This window comes from Podarcis gaigeae (assembly GCF_964106915.1).
Source record: "Podarcis gaigeae genome assembly, chromosome: 2".
Classification (NCBI taxonomy): domain Eukaryota; kingdom Metazoa; phylum Chordata; class Lepidosauria; order Squamata; family Lacertidae; genus Podarcis; species Podarcis gaigeae.
The window spans coordinates 34,218,434-34,241,994 of NC_139679.1; the positions used below are offsets into that span (position 1 = coordinate 34,218,434).

At 46.3% G+C, this 23,561-nt stretch overlaps 2 protein-coding genes and 1 long non-coding RNA gene across 29 annotated transcripts in view; 1 reads left to right on the top strand and 2 right to left on the bottom strand.

Annotated features, from left to right (window-relative positions):
- The window catches only part of CACNA1G (calcium voltage-gated channel subunit alpha1 G), a 326,619-nt gene extending 320,786 nt beyond the window's left edge, over positions 1–5,833 (bottom strand). For 6 of the 20 annotated variants that reach the window (XM_083727935.1, XM_083727933.1, XM_083727934.1 and 3 more), the window contains exon 1: positions 4,577–5,809. In XM_083727935.1, the coding sequence (XP_083584061.1) occupies positions 4,577–4,830 (254 nt within the window). In that variant the 5' untranslated portion in view covers positions 4,831–5,809. Of the gene's footprint in view, positions 1–4,576 lie in introns of all 20 variants that reach the window. The other 14 variants (XM_083727929.1, XM_083727931.1, XM_083727923.1 and 11 more) reach the window with 6 other exon arrangements.
- A 4,373-nt stretch (positions 5,834–10,206) lies between these two features.
- LOC310839441 (uncharacterized protein) overlaps positions 10,207–23,561 on the bottom strand; it is a 63,018-nt gene continuing 49,663 nt past the window's right edge. For 3 of the 7 annotated variants that reach the window (XR_014561498.1, XR_014561499.1, XR_014561500.1), the window contains exons 3-5: positions 22,798–22,890; positions 16,158–16,308; positions 14,248–14,543 (exon numbers count right to left, since the gene is read on the bottom strand). Coding sequence is in view for 1 of the 7 variants with exons in the window: in XM_083728094.1 (XP_083584220.1) it covers positions 19,101–19,289; positions 22,798–22,890 (282 nt within the window). In the remaining 6 variants the exon portion in view is untranslated. Of the gene's footprint in view, positions 10,326–14,247; positions 14,544–16,143; positions 16,309–18,627; positions 19,290–22,505; positions 22,891–23,561 lie in introns of those variants that run through there. The other 4 variants (XR_014561497.1, XR_014561501.1, XR_014561502.1 and 1 more) reach the window with 4 other exon arrangements.
- On the top strand, positions 10,211–22,623 carry LOC310839455. 2 transcript variants are annotated; one of them, XR_014561531.1, is made up of 3 exons: positions 10,211–10,331; positions 12,845–13,002; positions 22,540–22,623. It is a non-coding gene; the product is annotated as an uncharacterized lncRNA (long non-coding RNA). The 2 variants fall into 2 exon arrangements; XR_014561532.1 differs by lacking the exon at positions 22,540–22,623 and adding an exon at positions 16,838–17,202.

Sequence of the window (23,561 nt, forward strand, 5' to 3'; positions counted from 1 at the left end):
ATGTTCCATTGAAATCAGTCTGGTGAACTTTTAGTTCTTAGGGACTGGGCCAGTGGCATAGCATGGGTTGTCAGCACCCGGGGCAAGGCAAGTAATTTGCGCCCCCTAACCCGTGGATTTGCGCCCCCTAACCCTAACCCCCAGATGTTGCGCCCGGTGAGGCCGGCCCCCCCTGCACCCCCACGCTACGCCACTGGACTGGGCTGCCAAGTCTGAAAACTGGCATTACTATGGACCACATCCTTGTCTTCACTGCATCACTGTCTTAGCTGCAGTTTTCCCCAATCTATTTCCTTGTTATCTGGAGGTTTCAAGTGGCTGTGCAGAGTCTGTCAAGACTGGCCCATACGGGCAGGGGTACCTTTACCTTTACCTTTATTATAGGAAGCCAGTAGTGATGTATGGAAGTGAGAGCTGGACCATAAAGAAGGCTGATCGCCGAAGAATTGATGCTTTTGAATTATGGTGCTGGAGGAGACTCTTGAGAGTCCCATGGACTGCAAGACGATCAAACCTATCCATTCTTAGGGAAATCAGCCCTGAGTGCTCACTGGAAGGACAGATCCTGAAGCTGAGACTCCAATACTTTGGCCACCTCATGAGAAGAGAAGACTCCCTGGAAAAGACCCTGATGTTGGGAAAGATGGAGGGCACAAGGAGAAGGAGACGACAGAGGACGAGATGGTTGGACAGTGTTCTTGAAGCTACAAACATGAGTCTGACCAAACTGCGGGACGCAGTGGAAGGCAGAACTGCCTGGCGTACTCTGGTCCACGGGGTCACGAAGAGTCGGACACGACTAAACGACTAAACAACAACAACAACGATACAGAAATGCCCGGCATATTTCTGAGATACTGTCTGAAGTCATGAAATAAATTTTAAAAAGAGGATTTGGGAGAAAGATCATTACTCATAAATATATCCCTAAAAAGAGAGCAGCCTGGTTATTTACTGTCAATTCTAACTGTTCAGTATAGGAGGGAGACGGAATTCAGAGGAACAAAATAAGGATTACAACATGCGAATAGAGAAGAAGAGCTGGGATTAATGAAAGAGGTAGGTAGCAGAGATAGGTCCTTCAACAAATGCATATTAAACTTTGAGAATTCAATGCTGCAGGTATTGTGATAGTCTTAGCCAACTACAACAAAAAATCCCTTTTTTGGGGGTGGGGGGAATGCAAGGCATCTCTTTCAATTGCTACTAGTTATCAGTGGGGCAATTAGGTCTTCCAGTGTCCTTCAAAAGGTGGTTAAACCACCCCAGACTCATTCTGATGTCTGGCGCCTTGAATGTAAGAACTAAAGTCATCACACAAACTAGAAACACAACCCATCCCCATATTCATATGTGATGCATTCTGGGGACCAGCAAGGACTGGTGAATATCATTGTTTTGTCACATTTATTAACTTTCTGGACACCCAGTTATTGAGCTTAGAGAGACCACTGGGTTGGCCCAACATGGCCTTCCTTAGCTTCCCATCTTGTTTGTTTTGTCCCAAAGTATAGTGCCCCCCCCCCCACAAGTGGTTCTAAGGTACTTTCATTCAGATGCTCAGGCAACGACATATTTGAACTTCACATCTAATGTGAAGAAAACGTCTAGAACAGACACATTCACAAAGTCTGAGAGCGATCAAAAGACATTCCTTCTAATCAAGAATTCCGTTTATGGGGGAAGCGCTCCCCCCCAAAAAAAACTACAGTTAAGCACATACAAAGACTGCAGAAGGGTTTTTACTTTGGCACTAGCAATTTCAGTGAGTCTTCACTAAGCCCAGGTCTGTCCAAATTGACTGGGGCAGTGAGTGGGGCGAACACACCACCCAGTTTCTCAAGATTCATGAGGCCTCTATTTTCAATGTATGTACACATGACTAAGTCCAGTAGGGCTTGCTGACAGAAATGTCTTTCAGGGTAGCTGCTTCTCAAATGCTGCGCGTACACACACACACACACACACACACCTGACCAGTTGCACCTGATCTGCCTACATGACAAACGCATCCCATATTTCAAAGTTGCTTAACTCTTATGGCTTCCACCAATGTACAACACAATATGGCTTAGATGCTGCTGCTGCTGTGCTTAAACATCAGTATACCTGCCTGCCTGCTGGTTGGCTTCCTACCAATGAACCCTGAGAACTGTATATACTACAGTGGGATTAAGGATCTCTAATAAAATTATATAATCAGCTTTCCAGGTTCTTTCGGATAAATCCTGATAATTAAAGCTGTTTCAAACTGATTTCAGTTCGTAGTTTGGATGAGACTCGTTTTCCTTTTGGGGCAAAATTCCTGGCATTCCCTGTAGGATTCCCGACCTTCCAGGTCATTCATCTGTATAGACTGGAGTTGTGTAATCCGTAAGTGGACAAACAGAAGTCAGTGAGGAAGGGGATAGAGGGGGGGGGAATCCCACAGGCCATTCCCATGGAAGGATCCTCACTACTTTTATCCAATAACACAACGGACCAGGTACGGTATTGTCAAGCTTCCTGATTTCTGAATCAGATTCAGGACTTTGCTCCCACTGCTGGTTCAGTGTTGTATTTGAACTGGCAAGCAAGGTGCAGTGAGGCGGTTGCCAGCATGGGCCACCATCCACTGAAAAGTCTCCCTTCTGGAATGAATGGGAACTAGGCAAGATTACCCTTCTTCATGTCAGTGCCACACACAGCAGAACTGCCCCTTGGATTGTGCCTAAACCACTTAAGTTTACATCTCGGTCAGATTCTGGGGGTGGGGGTAGCAACCCATCATATGCAGCTTTCCCCTTCCTTCCCATTTGTGGTTTGTTCCCCCCCCCCAACCCCTTTTTGTGTACATCAGATCCAATGCTAAATTTCAGACTGCATTCCCTGTTTAAAAGCCTGCCATAAATTATTTTGTGCGTGCTTTAAACTGTAACTGAATCATATAATAAATAGGATGGGTGTGAAAGGAGCTTCTGCTAGGGCAGCTTTGTGTATGTGTTTGCCAGAAAGACTCTCTCTCTCTGTCATGCAAATGCTATAATTATATTTTAAAGGGGGGGGGGAGAACCCCACATTCTCTTGTCACTGCAGTAGATGGAGCAGTCGCTGGCTTCCTTGAACTCCCTTTACAGTCTAATTCTCTCTCACACAGAGACTTTTTAAAAAGAAACATTCTTCATATCTCCCCGCTAAAATTGCCTAGTTCTTGAAGGCGAGGGAAATTATTAAAAGCTTTATTTATTTATATCTCCTCTGCATCCATCCACAATTCAAGAGAGAAGGTGGGAGGGTGCGAGTTGGGGAGTGGGGGGGGGGGAAGCGTCTGGGAAATGCTAACTTTTGCTTAATAAATGTGAGGCCAGAAGCTCAGGACACATTGTTATGTCTGGGTCTGAGGTGAGGATGGGAGGTAGATTGCGTGTATAAATAAATAGATGGATTACATTCATACATGCCCAGTGACTTCCCTAAGGTTTGTTTCTCGTGGGTGGGGGCACTTGTGTGTGTGTGTGGTCCTTTGAAATCATAGTTCTTTGGATCGGAAATGCACAGAAAGAACGGAAAGAGGGGCAGGTTCCTGAAGATTAAGTCCCCCACCCTTAAAACTTCTCTTACAACTGTACCCTCCAAGTTGATCATGCTATGGTAGCAACTGTCCGCCCAGCTTTCCTCCTGGGGAGAAGATAGACCTTTTTTAGATGTTGTGTTTTTGTAGCAGAGCAATCCAGGATTATCCATGTTAAGTTTTATTCCGGCTCTCATCTCCTCAGCTAAAAGATGAGAAGGAAAGCTTGCGGGGGGGGGGCGGAGGAGAGAGAGAGAGAGAGAGAAAGAGAGAGGAGGTAAGAGGGAATCAGAGCAAATCCGTCTCGGAGGGAGAGCGCGCGAGAGACCTGCTCTTGTTTCCTTCCCATAGTTCTTCTCTCCATTGAGAGTTACATATTGTTTCCATTTTCTAGTACTTTTCTGGAATTCCATGTTATGACTTCAGCCCCAGAGAAATCCCTGCCTAGTAGGGCAGGAAACATTGAGAAACCCCTTCAACAGATTCTGGAAAAACTTCCAAGTCATGAATTGGAGACAGACGTAGCAGAGAGACACAGAGACGGGGAGATCTCCACCAACACACACGCACATAAGAAAACACCACACACCACTTCTTTCCTGCCCTGTAGAAAAAGCTTCAAAAGTTTGGAAATCAGCATAATTTTTTTTCCTTTTTTTTTTTTTTTAGGTAAGGCGCCTTGCACGCGACAGGCTGCCTCCTCTGGGAATAAACAGCTTTCTCCTCCCTCAATTATTTGCGTTACATTTTGTCTACCCTCCCCCCCCCAAAAAAAGCTTTTTGCAACAAATGGACTAGCTTGCAGGCTGGTGGTCCAGAGGTCTTTATGGCGGCGGCAGCAACCCCCCACTCCCCTCCCGGGAAGACGCAACTTCTTGGGCTGCTGGGACGAGCGAGGAGAGGAAACTTCGCTTACCTTCAAGCTGCGAAAGGGAGGGCAACTGCCCCGGCTTACCTTGGCCGCGCCGGCGGCGGCCACCTGCCCCTGCCACCTTGGGGGGTGGGGTGGGGGTGAAAAAAGGATATGGGTTGCACACGATCCTGAGGCACCAGCTCCTGGGTCGGCTGTGCTGGCTCAAATAGAAGAAGACGATCGGCGCAAGGGCCGGGTAAGGGAGCGCTTCGCCGTCCGAGTCCCCGCTGCCCGGGTCCTTCTCCTTGTCCCCGGGGACCGAGCGACCTCCATCTCCCGAGAGATCGTTAAGGCGGACGAAGGTCTTGGAGGCGCTGTCCTCCTCCGGGTCCTGCTCCTCGGCTGCTCGCGGTCCATCCTCGTCCATTCTCCGGCCACCAGACCCGGGTCCGACGAGCTGACCGAAGGAAAGAAGATGCGCCCCGGGAGAAGAGAGGCAGGGAGCGGGAGAGGAGAGGGCAGGAGCTCCTTAGGCGTTAGGATGATGAGCCGGCCATGGGGCTGAATCGCTGGCCATGGGGAGCTTCGCGGTGTGGGGTGGCAGCGGGGCTGGCTCGGGAAAGGAAGGGGCTTCAGAAGCGGCGAGGGAGCCTCCTCCCCTCCCGCTGGGGCGGCTGCGTAAACCCCGCTCTCTCCATCGGGATCCAGACCGCAGCCGGCACGGGAGCTTCTCGTCACTTTTGGCGCCTTCTTTCTCCCCCAAGATCCGGGGAAGGAGGGCTGGGGAAAGGAGGGAGTCCCCGGTTAGCGGCGAGGAGGGTGGGAGCCGGTACCCCGATGATCCACCCAGCTCCTCCGCGCTCCAACTCCGGGGCGCATTGCCGGGCGAGCGGGAAAGAGGAGAAGACGACGGAGATTGCTGCGGGGGGCGCCTCTTTCAGGTCCGGCTGAATGGGGGGGAGACTCCGCTCCTACCCCTCCAGCCTCAGCATCCTCGTCGTGCCGGGGACTGCGCGGGGTATCCTAAGGGCTTGGAAGGGATCCAGAGAGGATGGGGCCTCTCCTGTAGTTTGGGCTCCTCCCGCCCTGCGGGGGCTACTGGAGAGGGTGGGGAGGGGTGACACGAGGTTTGGGGCGGGGTGGGGTGGGGTGGGGGAGAGCAGATGCAACGCGCGCGGAGCCGGAGCCGCAGGAAGGACGGTGAGGAAGGATGCTCCTCCTCGCCGCTGCCGCTGCCGGACGGGAGAAGCGAGCGAAAAAGCTGGGCGCTCCGAGCACCTCACAGCTGGATCCCTCACTCCAACTTCAAGCCGGAGCTCCGCCCCGGAGCCGCGGCGCCAGCCAATCCCGAGCCCCCTTCAGACCCTCCTCATTGGCCGCGGGAGGCAGCCATAAGAAAAAAGATACAGCCCGGGCGAGAACCACAGCTGGAAGCAGCCACAGTTATCGGAGCGCCGCTAGGTACCCTCCCCTCCCGGCTGCCTCAAGCGCCTTCATGGGGCGTGGAGAGCCAATGGGGCGCGCGGGTGGGGCAGAGCCCCTCTCGGATTGGCCCCTGAGCTGCCCAGGCACGGAGCCCGCTTCCAGCACCGCCAGATCTCTTCGAGGAGGGCTGGGGCTTCCCTTTGAATGGTGCAGATCGGGGTCATTTCCCTTGCCCCAGATTGTGGGGTGGCGGCGGCGGCGGCACAGGAGAGCCCCAGCTCGGCGCATAAACGAGGGCAGCCGAGCTTTCGAAGGCTTGCTGGAGGATTTGAGGGAGCGCAAAGAAAAGAGGGGAATGAGCGAGAGGCGATGGAACAAATGCGGGCGAAGAGAGCAGGAGCAACTCGGCAGGAGAGAAAGCGAGAAGGACGGCCAAGAGCAGCCGATCGGGAGAGAGCTGTGAGCGCTGCTGCACCGGCGCAGTCCCTCGTGCCTCCCTCCTGCTCCAGGGGGTGGCGGGGACTGGACATGGCCGGAGGAGGAGCAGGAGGGCATCATTCTGAACAAGGTGCCGCTGACCAAGGAGGCAAAGGGACGCATCCTGGCGGGGAACTAAGGAGGGGCACCAGGGTAGGATCCGCTCCAAATCCAGGGCAAATCTGTGGGAGTTTCGCCCTCCCTTCTCTAGGCGCAAGGAGTCAGGTCAAAGCCATTTTCTAGACGGAAACTACCTGGAGACCAAACGCACAAATCCAAGACTACTTGTTGTTTCTCTATGGTGAGAACGGCGTGCTCTGTACATGCCCAGAGGCATTGTACTGCTGTACAGATAGCGGGAGACAAATAACCACAGCTGGTCTTGGAAGCGGTTCGTGCGTCTCTGTGGCAGAGGGGGAGGAGGGTGGTCTGGTGGTCAAGGTTTCTGGCGAACATGCTACAAGTCAAGTCCACGGTATGAGTTAGGCAGTATAGCAGTTCATATGTAGCCCCCACCTTCTCCTCCTCAACCACCTTGGCATGGTTTTGCCTCTAGCCTGCTAGGCCAGGAAACACAGAAGCACTTGAGAGTAGACCGAAAAATAGACCTGACTACTTTGGGTCCAAACAAGCCACAAAGTCCCATGCTGATAGCCTCTGCTACTCCAAGAGGAACAGGCTGGGGAATCACAGGATCAGCTGGAGGTGGTACAACCCAGAAGAGTGAATGTTGTGTGAAATCCCCAGACTAACTGGTACCTCAGTAATTCTCTCCCCCACCTGTCTCTCTCTCAGAGGCATTCCCAAGTGTGCCACACGTACACACTTCCAGTTCAAAACACATGCCAGTCACACATACTGCCAGAGCAGGGCAATGCCTTGAACCTTAGACCAGGACCAGGAAGATCCGAGTTCAAATCTCCAGTTGGAGCTAACTGGGTGGCTTTGGGCCAGTCACACACTCTGAGTCTAACCTGCTTCACAAGTTCGTTGTGAGGATTAAAGGTGGAGAAGAACCATTTCATCTGTTTATATATTGCTTAAGGTAAAGGTAAAGGGACCCCTGACCATCAGGTCCAGTCGTGGCCAACTCTGGAGTTGCGGCGCTCATCTCGCTTTACTGGCCGAGGGAGCCGGCGTACAGCTTCCGGGTCATGTGGCCAGCATGACTAAGCCGCTTCTGGTGAACCAGAGCAGCGCACGGAAACACCATTTACCTTCCCACCGGAGTGGTACCTATTTATCTACTTGCACTCTGACGTGCTTTTGAACTGCTAGGTTGGCAGGAGCAGGGACCGAGCAACAGGAGCTCACCCTGTAGTGGGGATTCAAACCGCCGACCTTCTGATCGGCAAGTCCTAGGCTCTGTGGTTTAACCCACAGCACCACTCGCGTCCCACTAGTATTTATTAGTGGCGCACATAAAAATAAACCAAACGGAGAATAAAACAGTAACAATTGATCATAAACCCGAGCTACCTCAGAATGCCTGCTGGAATAAGAAAGTCTTTGCTGTGTTTGCCTGGAGTTCAGTCTCTCTAATCTCAGCTGGGAGGGAGTTCCACAGGCTTGGGCCCACAAAAACTGAATGCCCAGCTTCTGGTCCTTATGACTGTCTGTCTGAGCCATGGGAAAGAGTGCCCTCACCCTCAAATCTCAGTGATTGGGCAAGGTAATAAGGGATCAGGTGGTCCACATGTGCCTCTGAGCTTCCTAGGATGAAGTGTTGGGGGGGTGTTACAAATGTAATAAATTGCCAAGATGCCTGTTCTGTCATTAGGAATACAGAGGTTATGGGTTGGAAAAAAGGGCAAGTGTATGGGGAGATGGAGCACTCTGGTGTGCATTGCTCAGAAATGCCTTCCGCCCCCCTCCCCAAACACGCCATAGCTTTCAGTGCTCTGAGCTCCCTCCTCTGGCTCAGCCTCCGAAGATGACAGGATAAGGGCAGGATAAGGAAACAGCTGAACTAAGCAAAGATGTGAGCCCAAGGAGGGAATGCCACTTGAGAGGAACAAACGAAAAAAGATAGGCACATAGCTCAAGGAAAGAGACTGGATAAGGGAGGAAACAGCCTGGGGATATAAGAATCAAGCAGCAAGCAATAAGCAGGTCATCTGGCTGGTGGGTTTCTGATGTCTGGGTAGACAGGCGAGAGGCAGAGCAAAAGAAGTGTGGAATTAGCACTATCAGCAGAACAGAGAAGGGATTTAACAACAGGCGTTCAGGGAGAGTTGGTGAGGAAATGAAGTTTAAGGGATGCTGGGGAGCCAAGAAGAGGAGATGTCAAGATCAAGAGCCTGCAGAGGAGCAGTCTTGAGAAGTTGCTACTATACAGGGAACTGGTGCAAGACATTAACCAGGGCGTATGTTTCTCAGGCTGTAAAGAGTAAAATTGTCAACAAAAGACAAGGCTTGTTGATATATCACTTTAATTCAGCCCTGACCGCATGCAGACCATCCTAAAGTGGCCTGCAGGCTCTGGTCTTGTGTAACGTCAATACTTTAACTGGGAACATCAGATGTGCTATGTGTCAGATGGAGACGAGGGGTTATTCCAGATCTTGATGTATACACACGTCAAGAAAGTGTCAGACCAAAGTGTGGGCAATTTTAGTTGTGCAAATGTACCCTGGGACATCACAAAATTCTAGGCTTCACAAGACCGACATGGTCAGATTTCTGTGATTTCCCCATAGCGTTAACCCCTCTCTAAATAGCTGCAGGGTAGTCCCGTCAGAGAATATGAATTGGTTTGCTGGGGTCTATCATGTAGTCACAGTGAATTTTTGAAGTACTTACAAGACATCATAAACTGGGCCACAGAAATTTAAAGGAAGTTTGCCAACTCAAGCTAATTTGATGAGAAGGAGTGTACTCCGCCAAGTCAAGTACAGAAGATGTCTCAAACTGCATCCTAGATTTACACTGTGGGCGACAAAGATGTGGCTCATGGGTCTACTAGTTGGCCATGCCCAATCTAAACACCCCTTTATCCACTGAAGGCTCTCAACCACCCTCCGAAATAGTTTGTTGGGCAAGTGTGTTGGAAATAGCTCCATTGAAAGGATGGGGAGCCCATGGCTCACCTTCCAGTATGGACCCCACATCACCAGATGTTGCTTAACTCACATCATCCCTAGCCATTGGCTATGCTGGCTGGGGCTGATGGGAATCGGGGTCCAAGAACATCTGGAGGACCACTAGTTCTACATCGCTGATTTCAAGGCTTCCAGATAGTAACGTAAAGGTAAAGGGACCCCTGACCATTAGGTCCAGTCATGACCGACTCTGGGGTTGCAGCGCTCATCTCGCTTTATTGGCCGAGGGAGCCGGCATTTGTCCACAGACAGCTTCCGGGTCATGTGGCCAGCATGACTAAGCAGCTTCTGGCGAACCAGAGCAGCGCACAGAAACGCCGTTTACATTCCTGCTGGAGCGGTACCTATTTATCTACTTGCGCTTTGACATGCTTTCGAACTGCTAGGTGGGCAGGAGCAGGGGCCGAGCAACAGGAGCTCACCCCATTGCGGGGATTTGAACCGCCGACCTTCTGATCGGCAAGCCCTAGGCTCTGTGGTTTAACCCACAGCGCCACCCGCATCCCAGATAGTACATGGATATAAATAGTATAAACTTTCTGTGCTGTTGCCTCTCCCTTGTTTCTAATGTGTTTATGCCACAGGGTGTGTGTGTGAGAGAGCTGCATCTTTACCTCTTGAATGCATCACTTGCCCTTCTCGACGAAGCTGAAGCTTAGGAGCAGACTGTTTGTTCACCTCATGATTCAACTTTCACTTTGGCTACTTCCATTTTTGTCAGAAATTCGGAATCCATCTTTGTTTGCCATGGAGCTGGGCCAATGAATGTAACATTCTGTTTCCAACTTGTCCACAGCAGCGCAGGCTTTGGATCCAAGATCCCCTTGGCTTCCAGAACAGGGACACAGTGGAAGGAAATGTGAGGGTGGACAGAAGGTTCTTCTTGCGGCTCTGCTTTGCCTCTCTTCAGCTGGGATTTCTGGAAGTAAGAAAGCTCTCTTGGTGGTTTCAGTCCAAATGTCAAATGAAGGGTGGGGGAGGGAGATCAGAGAGGCTTTGACAGTTGTAAATATATTAAAAGTCAATTAAGTATGCCACTCACTGCAGTTTAGTAGGCCCGGAACTCCAAAGTTTGAAAATTCAAGCGTCAAGTTAGCTAGCTAACTGGAATTATTGAGTCTTCTCATTGAACTACCAGATAATCGAAAACAGTGTGAGTGTGTTTAAAAAGCCCAAGTGCAGTTTTGTTAGCTTTTAATTCTAATTCTTGGGAACTGGGCAGGAGTGGATTTGTAATTCAGGCTAAAGGGGAGAGGTTGACAAATTCAATTTTAATTTCAATCCTACCCTAAAAGCCAGAAATTCAGGCTGGTTAGATGAAAACATGGCCAAGATTTGGATGCCTCCATTTCCATAAATACCATATTTTCCGCTCTATAAGACACACCAGACCATAAGATGCACCTAATTTTTGGAGGAGGAAAACAAGAAAAAAAATATTCTGAATCTCAGAAGCCAGAACAGCAAGAGGTATCGCTGTTCTGGCTTCTGGGATAGCCGCACGAAGCCTCTTCAGGGCAGTGGGATGAGGGCTCCCCCTGCCCTGAAGAGGCTTTGTGCGACTAAGCCAGAAGCTAGAACAGCGAGAGGGAGCGCTGCACAGTGATCCCTCTCGCTGTTCTGGCTTCTGGGATAGCTGCGCAGCCTGCATTCACTCCATAAGACACACACACATTTCCCCTTACTTTTTAGGAGGGAAAAAGTGCGTCTTATAGAGCGAAAAATACGGTAAATGTATATTGGTTTGAGTGTTTCATGCCTGTGTTTTCATCACTTGGTGACTCCAGGGTCTAAGTGGTGGCTTTCATGAGTGAATGAGCCATCCTAGATCAAACACTACAGACAGAAGTGTCACATTATCAGAAACTTCAGGGCATGAATTGGAACTGGTGGGAAGTGGCCTACCTTAGTGAGCTACTGTGAACCATGTATTCACAGAGCTCTATTAACATCACTGTTTTTATTCTGTTTTAATTTTCTGTATTATTATTTATATTTAACTTTATATAAGCACATCCACACAGCTGTTTTTGTTTTGCTTTCATTTAAGTTGCTTTTATTTATTTGTCAAGATTCTGGTTTTTATTTGTTTCATTTTTAAATTGCTTTGCTTGTTTAGTTTTTAAACAGAGAACACTCCAACTCTGTGGTTTGTATATGGTGGAGAATTCAAGCATTTTTCTTCACTTCAAAATCTCACCATGACTATGACAACTCCGGTCTAGATTTTTAAAGTAAGGTCTATAAGGACAGTTTAGATTTTTTAAAAGCATCCTTTTGTTTGGAGTCAGCAATACTCTGATGCAGACTGAATGGTTAAACGGGTTTTTGGTTTTTTTGCAAGTGTTTTGTGGTATTTATAGGATATCAGATTAGGAGGGTTTTTCTCGTGTGTTTATTTTTGTCATATGCTGCTTGACAAAATTTATGGAGTGACTTGCCAACTTTCCCTTATTTAAATTGTTTGTCACACGACACAACTAAGGCTACTTTCTTAAGAATGCTACACCAGTGCAATCCTATCAGTGCTTTTTCAATGGGGCTTATTCCCAGGAAGTTGCACATAGGGTTGCAGTCTTAAAGTGTTTGCATTCTCTCAGGCAGGAGCATCCGGTGGGGCGGGGTGGCAGCACTGACCTAGCCTCCCAGAAAGGGCATAGCTATGGCTTACAGGGAGGGGGAGGTGGCAGGGTGGTTGGCACATTGCGAAGACACCAACAGATCCAATCTCATGCTCCCTCTACAACTCTTGCACTGCAGTGTCCTCTCTACCACCTCTCCCTCCCCACAACCCATAGCTACATACATGCTCGGAAGCCAGCTAAGTTTCAGCATCCCTCCGTGGTGGATGTTCCTGCTTCCAGTTCTGTTCCTCACAAGGCAAAGGGACAGCCCTGTAAATAAAGTGGCCATTTGTGCATCATGGAAAAGGAGGAAATACATTACCAAAACAGATATTTGCATTCAAAGGTGCTCATTAAGCGTACAGTCATACCTCATGTTACGTCCGCTTCATGTTACGTTCTTTCAGGTTATGTCCCGTGGCAACCTGGAAGTACCAGAAAGGGGTACTTCCGGGTTTCACCGCTCGCACATGTGCAGAAGCACAAAATTACGTCATGCGCATGCACAGAAGTGACAAATTGCAACCCGCACATGCGCAGACGTGCCGCTTGGGGTTGCGTTCTTTTCATGTTGTGAACGGGCCTCCGGAAAGGATCCCATTTGCAACCAGAGGTACCACTGTATAGAGCATGGGTAGGCAAACTATGGCTCGGGGGCCGGATCTGGCCCAATCACCTTCTAAATCCAGCCTGCAGACAATCCAAGAATCAGCATGTTTTTACATGAGTAGAATGTGTGCTTTTATTTAAAATGCATATCTGGGTTATTTGTGGGGCATAGGAATTCGTTCTTTTCTTCTTCTTCAAAATATAGTCTGGCCCCCCACAAGGTCTGAGGGACAGTGGACCGGCCCCCTGCTGAAAAGGTTTGCTGACCCCCGGTATAGAGGCACATACACTATAAACAGAAATGCAATATATCTCACCACATTGAAGAAGATTGTGGATCATATTGGAGAAGACCAAGAATAGGTGAGTTGTGTGTCCACTTAGTCTGCTGTCCAAATGCAGTTAAGTGTTGATGGGCAGCATCCTTTCCCCATAGGGATATTTATTTTCAATCCAGACTTGAGTCAGTAGAAGAGAGATCAGTCCGTTGGCAGCTCTTCAGACAGAAGGCTGTCCTCTGCAAAGCAGGACAACTGGCCACCCTAACTTTAAGAGGAGGCTGGATTAGAATGCTTGATTAACATCATGTTTGCTAACCTTGGACATGATCCACCAATGGGTATCATTTCAAGAGGATGGGGATGAGATTAAGAGATTTCAGGTGCATGCACAGACTCTGGCAAGCTGGAGAGATCCACAGCAAAGGTTTAAAAGAAGAACAGCCTTGTTGGGCTGTGTTAGGAGAAAATGGCAAAAGAGTGCAATGCATTCCAGGAGCATTTGTTGTGATTTCATTTTCTGTCTCATACTAACTCTAGCAGTGCTATCTACACAGGTTAAACAGCCACAGCCACATCCTTTATTTTTGAAGGAAAGGGATTTGCAATTTTGGCACAAATAGTTATACAGGGCTCATTTAATTGTTTTATAAAAATAGTGACTTGGTGTGAAGAACCCAGTGAGCTGGTCTGAGAAATAAATCTTCCTGAACAAGATTCACACATGGTCTAAAATATAGATTGGTGGTTAAAATATAGATTGGTGGACACCAGAATGGTGTCCCTGTATCCAGACAAAAGTAGGTACTTTTGTTGAATGCATTGGGGGCGGGGCGGAGATCAATTTCAAAGGACAAGGTATATATGAAGGAGATGGAGAGATGAATGGCAAGGCTAGAAATGAATCCCAGAGATTCTAGAGGGTTGCAATGCTGACTCTTCCTTCATACAAACACATGCCTGTATTTCTTATGTATATGGTTAATGCTCACGGAAATGTTCAACTCAATCTCCACTATTTCTGCAGGATTTTTTTTCTCCTTTTAATCCTGCCAGTTCTAGTTTAGGTGTCTTTATTAATAATGAAATTCTGTAGTAAGGTTTGGAAAAAAATCCATTTGCATAAGCTGAGTGCCATCTTAGATCAAGCATTTCTCATTGTGCACAAAGCAGATGGACGCAGCGGACAACTTTTGATCTGGTTTGCTTTGCAAAGTGATAATATAGAGGGGAACCTTTGTGTGTCATTTTGTTTGCTTCAAATCCATTTAAATAAAACATTTTTTTTAAAAAAAAAACCCTACACAGATGAAGCTCTGAGCCTCTAAAGTGGGTTACCAGATTATGTGCTATCGCCATTTTAATTACATTTTGTTCCTTTTAATTCGTACATTTCTGTCAAATTGCATTTCCTTCTGGGAACAGGAGAATTTTCCAGCAGAATAATGTGGGCAAGGGATGATATAATTTGCCATCAAGCATTGTTGAGAGTGCTTGAAAGTCTAGTGCATGCTGCTCATCAATATAGACTGGTCCTGTTAGAAGTCTCATCTTACCAGCTTGGCTGTCACTCTCAGGTGTCATTTTTAGAGATGGCCATTAAACCAGTTTTTGCGTTTCTCATTTCTGTAAAGTGAATGGAAAACTTAGGTTGACTAGCATGTACATTCAGTTTTAAATCCACCCCCCCATTACTATAGTTCATTAAACCACCTCTGTAGATTGATGCATTCCAGATGAGAAGAGCTGGTGGTCTATATGCCCATGTGATAATTTGCAAGAAGTTGCACATGTGGTACAGCCTACATAGGGTTGTATTACTTCAAAATGCACATAGGTTTGAATGCCTGACCACATTAAAAACAGCAGTGCCCTCCCTGCTTACACTGAAAGCTTTCTTCCATCATGCAAGCAGATTGAAGAAAGAAGCACTTGATCATGCATGTTGTTGTTTTTTAAATAAAACACACACACATGTAGATCATCTCTAAAACGCTGGCATGGAAACACCCTAACACAAACATAGTGAAATTACATTGCCCAATCAAACACCAAATTACTCAGTTTGTACCATTCTGAACACCATGAGAGGCATGCCCAGTGTTGGAGCACATCCCAGATTCAATTTTCAGCAACTCCATTCGAAATATTCTCTGTGGTAAGTGATGTAAAATGAAGACTTTTGCCTGAGATCCCAGAATTCAGTTGCTTAGAATTCAGAGAGCAGGGCAAGGTGGCCTCAACTAATACTCTGGGCACAGGTCTTGTGCAACCACAAAAGCTACTTCTCTACCAAAAGAAGGAGGAAGACAGGAGAAAGCGAATGTCTTACAGGATCAAGGAGAAGTGTTAACTTGGGATGACATGAGCATTTCACTCCACATCATTTCTTGCTTCTTTGAGCATAATAGTTGAGACCCTTATCCTAGATATACGATATGTAAGAAGATTAGAGCACAGAAGCATCTCTTTTCATGACAGCTGCCTTCCCAGGAGAACACTGACACGGCAGCAATCGGGGTTGAACAAACACAGAACCTCACAATGGGGACATATTTTGGTGTGTGTGTGTGTGTGTGTATTGCTACATGCAGGACAAAGCAGAGAACTCATCTTCCCTAAAGCTTCTCCATGTTGCCGATGCAAATTAGATAAAAGATGCTAAGCTACCTTTCCTCCAGGGAGAAGAATCAAGCACTATCCTTGATTGTGTTAGTGTGTGAAGAATAGCTGAAGACTGGAGATGGTCCATGATTTCAGACATAAACAAAACTGATGACCAGACAATGCCCATCCTAACCATCTATATGGGTCAGCAGTGATTTGAGGAACATATCTAAAGCAAATCAGGTACGCAATACCTGTGTGCCACAATAAGAGACAATAATCCCCACAATAAGAGACAGTTGCCGTGCACTCGAGGTATGCGCACCTTCTACAAGGGCCTCATCTAATCAGGAGTTTGTGAGTGGAACAAGAGGAAAATGCCAATGATGATTACTGTGATATGGAAAATCTTTTGTCTGTGGCCAAGGCTTGTGCTTCATTCCTGAGCTTATCTAAGTGTGAATTCCCTGCTGCTTTCCCCCACATTGCAATTAGCTGGGAATCTGTGCAGGCATCTCGCTGCACTAAAACGCTGCAAACAATTTTGAGGAGGTCAACGTTTTCCCAAGCGAATATACTGCACTTCAAAAGTGTTTATCTGAATCGAAAACATGTGAACAGGATATATATCACCTCTTAGTTGAAACCACTCTCAACTCCTTTTTCTGCTTCAGCCCCTGCCTCATTTCAAGGTGGTGAAACTTGCCGCTTCTTAATTCTTTCTGACTGTAGTTGTGGGGATATGCACAAACCTGCATTTTCCTGAAATGAGCCCCAATGGATTCTACGATGGGAAGACAAAAGAAAGAAGGTTTTTAAAATGCTCATTCTTTAAATTTATTTTGCAACTATTCATTACAGTCACATTCAAAAGTACAAAAGAAACAAATAAAAGGAAAAACACAAAAGGACTGACTTACAAGAAATTCCACTTGCGAGGCAACAAATGTTATGCATGTACAGTATATACCCAACAGACTATAGCACATTTTGTCCCCTTCCAAACAGATTCCAGTGGACACCAAAAATGACAAAATCTAATTCCATAACTTTTAGTATTGGGCAAGAACCATGGTCTTTGATTGTGTGAATTGTCATACTGAATAAAGTCATGCCAAACAGCAGGACTCTGGACTGACCTGACATTTCAGTACCCAGAGATGGTGAGTTAATTCCTCCATGACCTCAATACCCAAAATTTTATGTGCCACTTCCCAAATTGAGTTTGGAGTAGTGGGGAGCACTTCTTTTTAAAACCCAAGACATAAGGTTTTGCAGTTGTCACCAGACTTCTTTTTTTATTTTATTTTAAGGAAAGGTCCCTGGATGAAGGCAGAAACCAGAGTCACCTGCAGATTGCCCTATTGCCTTGTAGCTTGGAATGTTGGATACAGGATACATTTCTAATGCAGAAGTTCTTCAAGAACTAGATATAAATCAAACACGAACCAACTGCGAAAGTTCTAAGACCCACAAAAATAGGAAAATTTGTAATCTTCTACCCCTCAGACATATTCCAGGTCCCTGTCTTGAATGTTCAGATTTCTTCTTTTAAAAAGAAGACGGAAATCTCAAGCTCATTCAAATATGGCGAAATCAGGAAAAACGTACAGGCAGCCATTATCCAGTCTCTCAGTTGGAAGTACCAGTGCTTCCTTGGTTCCTGAACTCAATCTGTTCTGGAAGTCCATTCGACTTCCAAAACATTCATAAACGTTTCCAAAAAAATGGCTTCCAAAAAATGTTTGCAAACCGGAACAGGTTTGTGACGTTCAGGAGCCGATTTGTTTGGGAGCCAAGCCATTCGGGAACCAAGGTACCACTGTAAATCTCTTTCCATTTTTCTGTCAAATAAGTGCAAATGCACAGAGATGTTAATGTATTTCACAAATTAAATATTTTAAAATTAAACAAATTTGGCCTTGTATGTTAAGGTTTTGCTGTTTCGGTCCAATTTATGAAGCCCCCTTGGGAATTCAGAGACTCTACAGTTCTCCCTATCAGCCAATGTTCGGGTGTGGTTGCCAGCAACCTTAATTATAATTTAAGATTTGTAAGTGCCTTATCCTTACAGGTCTCGGTTCTCATTTATCCCCACCCTAAACTCAAAATCCAGCCTTACTCTTGAATCAGATTTGAATTCCCAGATGTTGTAATCACTATGTAGAGGAAAGAGACCACAGAGAGCCATCCTGATGTTAATATGACCATATAGTTTGTATGCTGTGGTGTCTGTGATCAGCACAGGGGGACCATGCAACATTCAGGGACATTTTCATTATCAGTCAGCAACCCGAAGTTGGGCGTCACTTCAGTGCTAATTTGACATGGGGCCCTATGTAAAAGAATGCAAATTCCTCATTTAAAAAAACCCAAAAAAACATTTAGGAGTGCGTCTAGCTGATTAAAAAATGAAACTTTTGAGCTATGCATGTATCTGGGGTTATTTTGCAGGGTTTTTTTTTTTTAAATGATGCATGAAACTCTGGAGTTCTGCTGTGCTCCCTGCCAGATCTGAGTGAAAGGGGAATGAGAATCGAACCCTGACAACCACAGCAAAGGACGAAGCGGCCACAAGGATTAAATGCAAAGGAATTGGGGGATTTGAGATGTAAATGAGTGCATAATATTTTGATACCGCCGAAGAATCTAATGAGGTCACATTTGTCAGTCACACACACTATTCTGGCCCCCTAATTATATTGTAAGGATAGTGTGGAAATGGAAATAATACTGAGCAGAGGATGACCCAGATGGTACAAGGACAAGGAGGCCTGAAGACAGAGAAACTTCATGCTCCGTAATGAGGAAATTGAGATCACTGTTGCCACTGAAATATCAGAAGCGGGTAGCTCACCTCCCTCGCAGTCCTTTGGGTTCCTCTGCACATGAGCAACAGTGGAAGTGGGCCACATGGGCAAATCAGATGTGTTGACCCTGATGAAGATGACCCTGTGGGCCACAGATGGCTGGAAGGCCCCAGTTTCCTGGCAGTTGTACAAATCCTCCAGAAGAAGGGAGACATGTAAATGCCCGTGTAAATGCTCAGTAGCTCTCCTTGTGTTAGCTTTGTATTGAAGTATCTGGATAGGAATATGGAGAACAATAGGGCTGGTAACTATGAAGATATCCCCAACAGGAACAGGGCAATATAGAACAGAAGCAGCCCTGTAATTGGCGGAAAAGTTAAAAACACAAGAAGAGCCCTGATGGAACAGACCAAAAACCCATCAGAGTCCAGCATTCCATTCTCACAAGGGCCATCCCGATACCTCTGGGAGACTCAGAAGCAGGATATGAATGCAACAGCGCTCTTCCACTCATGATCCCTACTATTCAGAGGCATCTTGCTTCTGGTCCTGGAGTTCACATATAGCCATCAAAGACAAGTAGTAGCTATCAATTGCCTTGTCCTTGGTGAATTTGTCTAATCCCATTTTAAAGCCATCCAAGTTGAGAGCCACCACCACATCATCACCAGAAATTCAGCTCTGCTAGACCTTGCTGGACATCTGAGAGCAAACATAGGCTAGGAGAAAACACTGTAATTTGAGGGAGTGCCTTCTGCAAGATTAGCTACGTGCATGTGAAGAAATAGATGTAGCTTTTGTGATTATTCTGGTACAAGTCATTGCATTGCAGTGGAATTGGTGAGGACGGGCAGAGAACCTGCCTCTGAAGTGGAAAACCAGCTGCTACTATGCCTCTGCTTCCCCAAAGAACGGAAGCAGGAGATTGTTGAACTGGGATGTGAACACTTTTACCCTGTAGCAAAGGAGACAAGTGATGGAAGACTTATCAATGAATTATCATAGTTTTGAGAGCCATGGTTAATCAACATATTATAATCTGTGAAGCAGTGAATCATAACAAAATAAGTAGGGCTGTGGCGCTTAGTCAATTAATTGGTTGGGTGAATCAATTAAAAGCCTTCTAATTGGTTAAAAAGGTGTTGCTGATTTACAGCTTGGGATGCTTGAGGATTTGTTCAGTCTGCATTTGATGAGGACCAAATCAGTTCATGAAACCCAGACTGCTGAGCTGAATGTAGCACAGCAATCAGCAAAGTAATGTAGTTCTCTAAATTTTGTGCCGTGCTTATCAGTTTAAAAATGCACAAATGTTGTGAAATATGTTTTCACAAATACTTTAAAATTGTAAATATATGGTCAAATATGCCCAAAATATGCATATATATATATATATATATATATATATATTTGCTTTCGTAGATTTTCACGGGTACAGGAATGCAGGTTTTGGTGTCCTCGGGTGTCTTCCCGTGTAAAAGTTGGGGTGTCTAGGCGACGTTTCGACGAGGTCTCACTCGTCATCTTCAGGCTGGTGCTTTCGGCTTCTTGTTACTGGAACAGAGCGGGATCTCAATGTTTGAGTTCCTATAAATACTGTAGAGGGGGTGTGGTGTCTAGCCTCCAATGTTCTGGGCAGAGAGGAAGTTCCCAGGCTAGTGTGCCTTTTCTTCTTTTGTTCCTTAATTACTTGAGAGATACCTTGAGTGATTTCTTGAGTGATATCCTGAGTACCACTTAGGTGGGTCATTAGGTGTGGATTAGTTGCTAAAGTCTTTGTGTCTTGACCTCTTGAACTTTGTGAAGAGTTTTCCTGAGAAGATGGCTGTATTGCACTTAGTTGTGCTTTGGCTTGGCTTCGTGTATAGGGGCGAGCTGTGGTTTTGTGGCTTGTGTCAGCCAGATCTGTGTAGGGATTGCAGGGGGGTGCAGCATCCGGAGGTGCCACCATGGATTGGCTACTGGATGGTGTCAGTAATTCATCTGTGGAGAGGGTCTGGGTTTGGGTCTGGTGTGGTTGATTGGTGTTGGCGTTCTGTGTGCCTCTGGATCTGGTGTCAGTTTTTGTGGGGAGGGCTAATTTCCAGATGTCTGGCAAGCGGGATGTGTCGTCACGCTTGTTCATGTTGTGAGGGTGGAAGCCATCGAGATAGAGAAACACCCTCACAACATGAACAAGCGTGACGACACATCCCGCTTGCCAGACATCTGGAAATTAGCCCTCCCCACAAAAACTGACACCAGATCCAGAGGCACACAGAACGCCAACACCAATCAACCACACCAGACCCAAACCCAGACCCTCTCCACAGATGAATTACTGACACCATCCAGTAGCCAATCCATGGTGGCACCTCCGGATGCTGCACCCCCCTGCAATCCCTACACAGATCTGGCTGACACAAGCCACAAAACCACAGCTCGCCCCTATACACGAAGCCAAGCCAAAGCACAACTAAGTGCAATACAGCCATCTTCTCAGGAAAACTCTTCACAAAGTTCAAGAGGTCAAGACACAAAGACTTTAGCAACTAATCCACACCTAATGACCCACCTAAGTGGTACTCAGGATATCACTCAAGAAATCACTCAAGGTATCTCTCAAGTAATTAAGGAACAAAAGAAGAAAAGGCACACTAGCCTGGGAACTTCCTCTCTGCCCAGAACATTGGAGGCTAGACACCACACCCCCTCTACAGTATTTATAGGAACTCAAACATTGAGATCCCGCTCTGTTCCAGTAACAAGAAGCCGAAAGCACCAGCCTGAAGATGACGAGTGAGACCTCGTCGAAACGTCGCCTAGACACCCCAACTTTTACACGGGAAGACACCCGAGGACACCAAAACCTGCATATATATATATATATATATATATTCACTTTTGCCATTACAAATAAGCAAGGCTTTTGTATAGTTCACAGAACATTTACAATGATACAATACAAATATATATATATCATTGTAAATGTTCTGTGAACTATACAAAAGCCTTGCTTATTTGTAATGGCAAAAGTGAATCTCTGCAAACTACCCATTTTCAAACCATAGCTTGGAAATAGATGCATTCTGGTGTTTGTTTTTGTTTTCCCGTTGACACATGACTGGAAAAGCTGCAGAGTGATTTTAATAAGGCAGGATAATATTTTCGATCAGTTCTAAGAAGCACAGACTAAATCCCGTGTAAGCAGCTGCTTCAGCTGCTAGCCTACAAATTATATTCAGATAAGATGCTTGCTCATTCCCGGGCTTAAAAACTGAAGTGGAGATTCAATTTCATCTACGGTGTCACTCTTGGAAGGTAGGACCAGGATTCATATATAACTGCTTATTCAAATTCAACTACATTATTAAGACGCTGCTTGGTGACAGGTAAGCAACTGGCTACATTCTTAACAGCATCTCCAACAGACCTGACAGCAAATTCCACAGGAAGAGTAATTGCTCTGGCTTTTACAAATTTAGGTTAGTCATTATGGTGTGCTTGAGAGTACTGGAAAGTGCCACATTGGACTTTGCTAACCCACCCAGTCATGCAAGTCCTTACCTTGTGCTGATAATTGCATTAGGGATTGTAGTACTAATTTGTTCATACTAAGCAGGTAGGGATGGGTGAAAATTTGTTCACTGTACATTGCTCATTGCCAACCAACCTAATTCCCACATCTCAGGCAAATATGCAAACTTAAAATGCAGCTTTCACTTGGAATTCAATAAAATACTAATAATTAGAGATCTCTAACAGAACTCTCAGCACCATCAACTGAATTACAACCCCCAAGATTTGTTGGGAGAAGCCGTGGCCATCACCTGGCCTAAAACCTATACAATGGTACCTCGGGTTAAGAACTTAATTTGTTCTGGAGGTCCGTTCTTAACCTGAAACTGTTCTTAACCTGATGTACCACTTTAGCTAATGGGGCCTCCTGCTGCTGCCGCGCCGCCACACAATTTCTGTTCTCATCCTGAAGAAAAGTTCTTAACCCAAGGTACTATTTCTGGGTTAGCGGAGTCTGTAACCTGAAGCGTCTATAACCCGAGGTACCACTGTATATTTTTAATGCAAAATAATGCTGATATCATGGCTACATAGCCAGACAATTTCTCATGGAAGTTTGCAGAGAAATAGGCTTCTTGCATAATGCTGAATGGCTTGTGGATGTGCACAACACCTCATTCTCTTGTTTGCCTTCCGGTACGCTTCAGGCTGCCAATTTCTGACCGGCAACTATTCTGCGAGAAGGAACAATCAAACAGCACCAGATTCTCCTACCACGAGATTCATCAGATAAAACCCTGCAAAACAAAAGAGTGCTTTTGAAGCTGTGGTATCCATTCAGCAGAGCTGCATCTTCCCTGTTCCAGAATACAACTGCTGAAATTCCATGGGCAGGGATGCTCTGAAATAAAAGATGTTCTCTTGATAAAAAGGATTTTTGGCAGGCATACTGTCCAGACGCTCACCTCTTTCCTCTTGCAGTAGACAGCCAGCACCCCACACCCTACAGCAGGCTGTTGGAATATTGCAGCGGCACTAGCACAGCTGGAGAAGATGACCTGCCAAATAAGAAGCAGAGAGGGTTTTTTCTTTTTTAAAAAAAGAAAAGAATAGGAAGCCCTTCGCTGGAAATTTGGCAGCTAAAGACAAGTTAAAATGACATTGCCGGATGAATTTATCATTCCTGCCTCCTTGTTGCTTGGACCCCCAAAACACCCGAACCTATAGCAGTCTTTCTTACAAACTGCCATAATATTACCTCTGATTAGATTTCCCATTTGGGGTGAGCATTCATCCTCCTCCTCCTCCCATCACCAGGAACCCATATGGCAGGCTTCCTCAACTTTGGCCCTCCAGATGTTTTGAGACTACAATTCCCATCACCCCTGACCACTGGTCCTGCTAGTTAGGGATCATGGGAGTTGTAGGCCAAAGACATCTGGAGGGCCGAGGTTGAGAAAGCCTGCCACATGGCTTCTCTGTTGTTTAGCTTTGGTTGAAAACATGGCTGTTTAAGAAGGCCTGCATGGCTCTGTTGGTTAGAGCGTGGTGCTGATAACTCCAGGTTTGCAGGTTCAATCCCCATATGGGACAGCTGCATATTCCTGCATTGCAGGAGGTTAGATTGGATGACCCCTAGGGTCCCTTTCAACTCAACAAACCTATGATTCTAAATTGGTGATTTGGTCTGAAGCAGTAGCGGACTACACGGTGGAGTGGCAGCACTAAG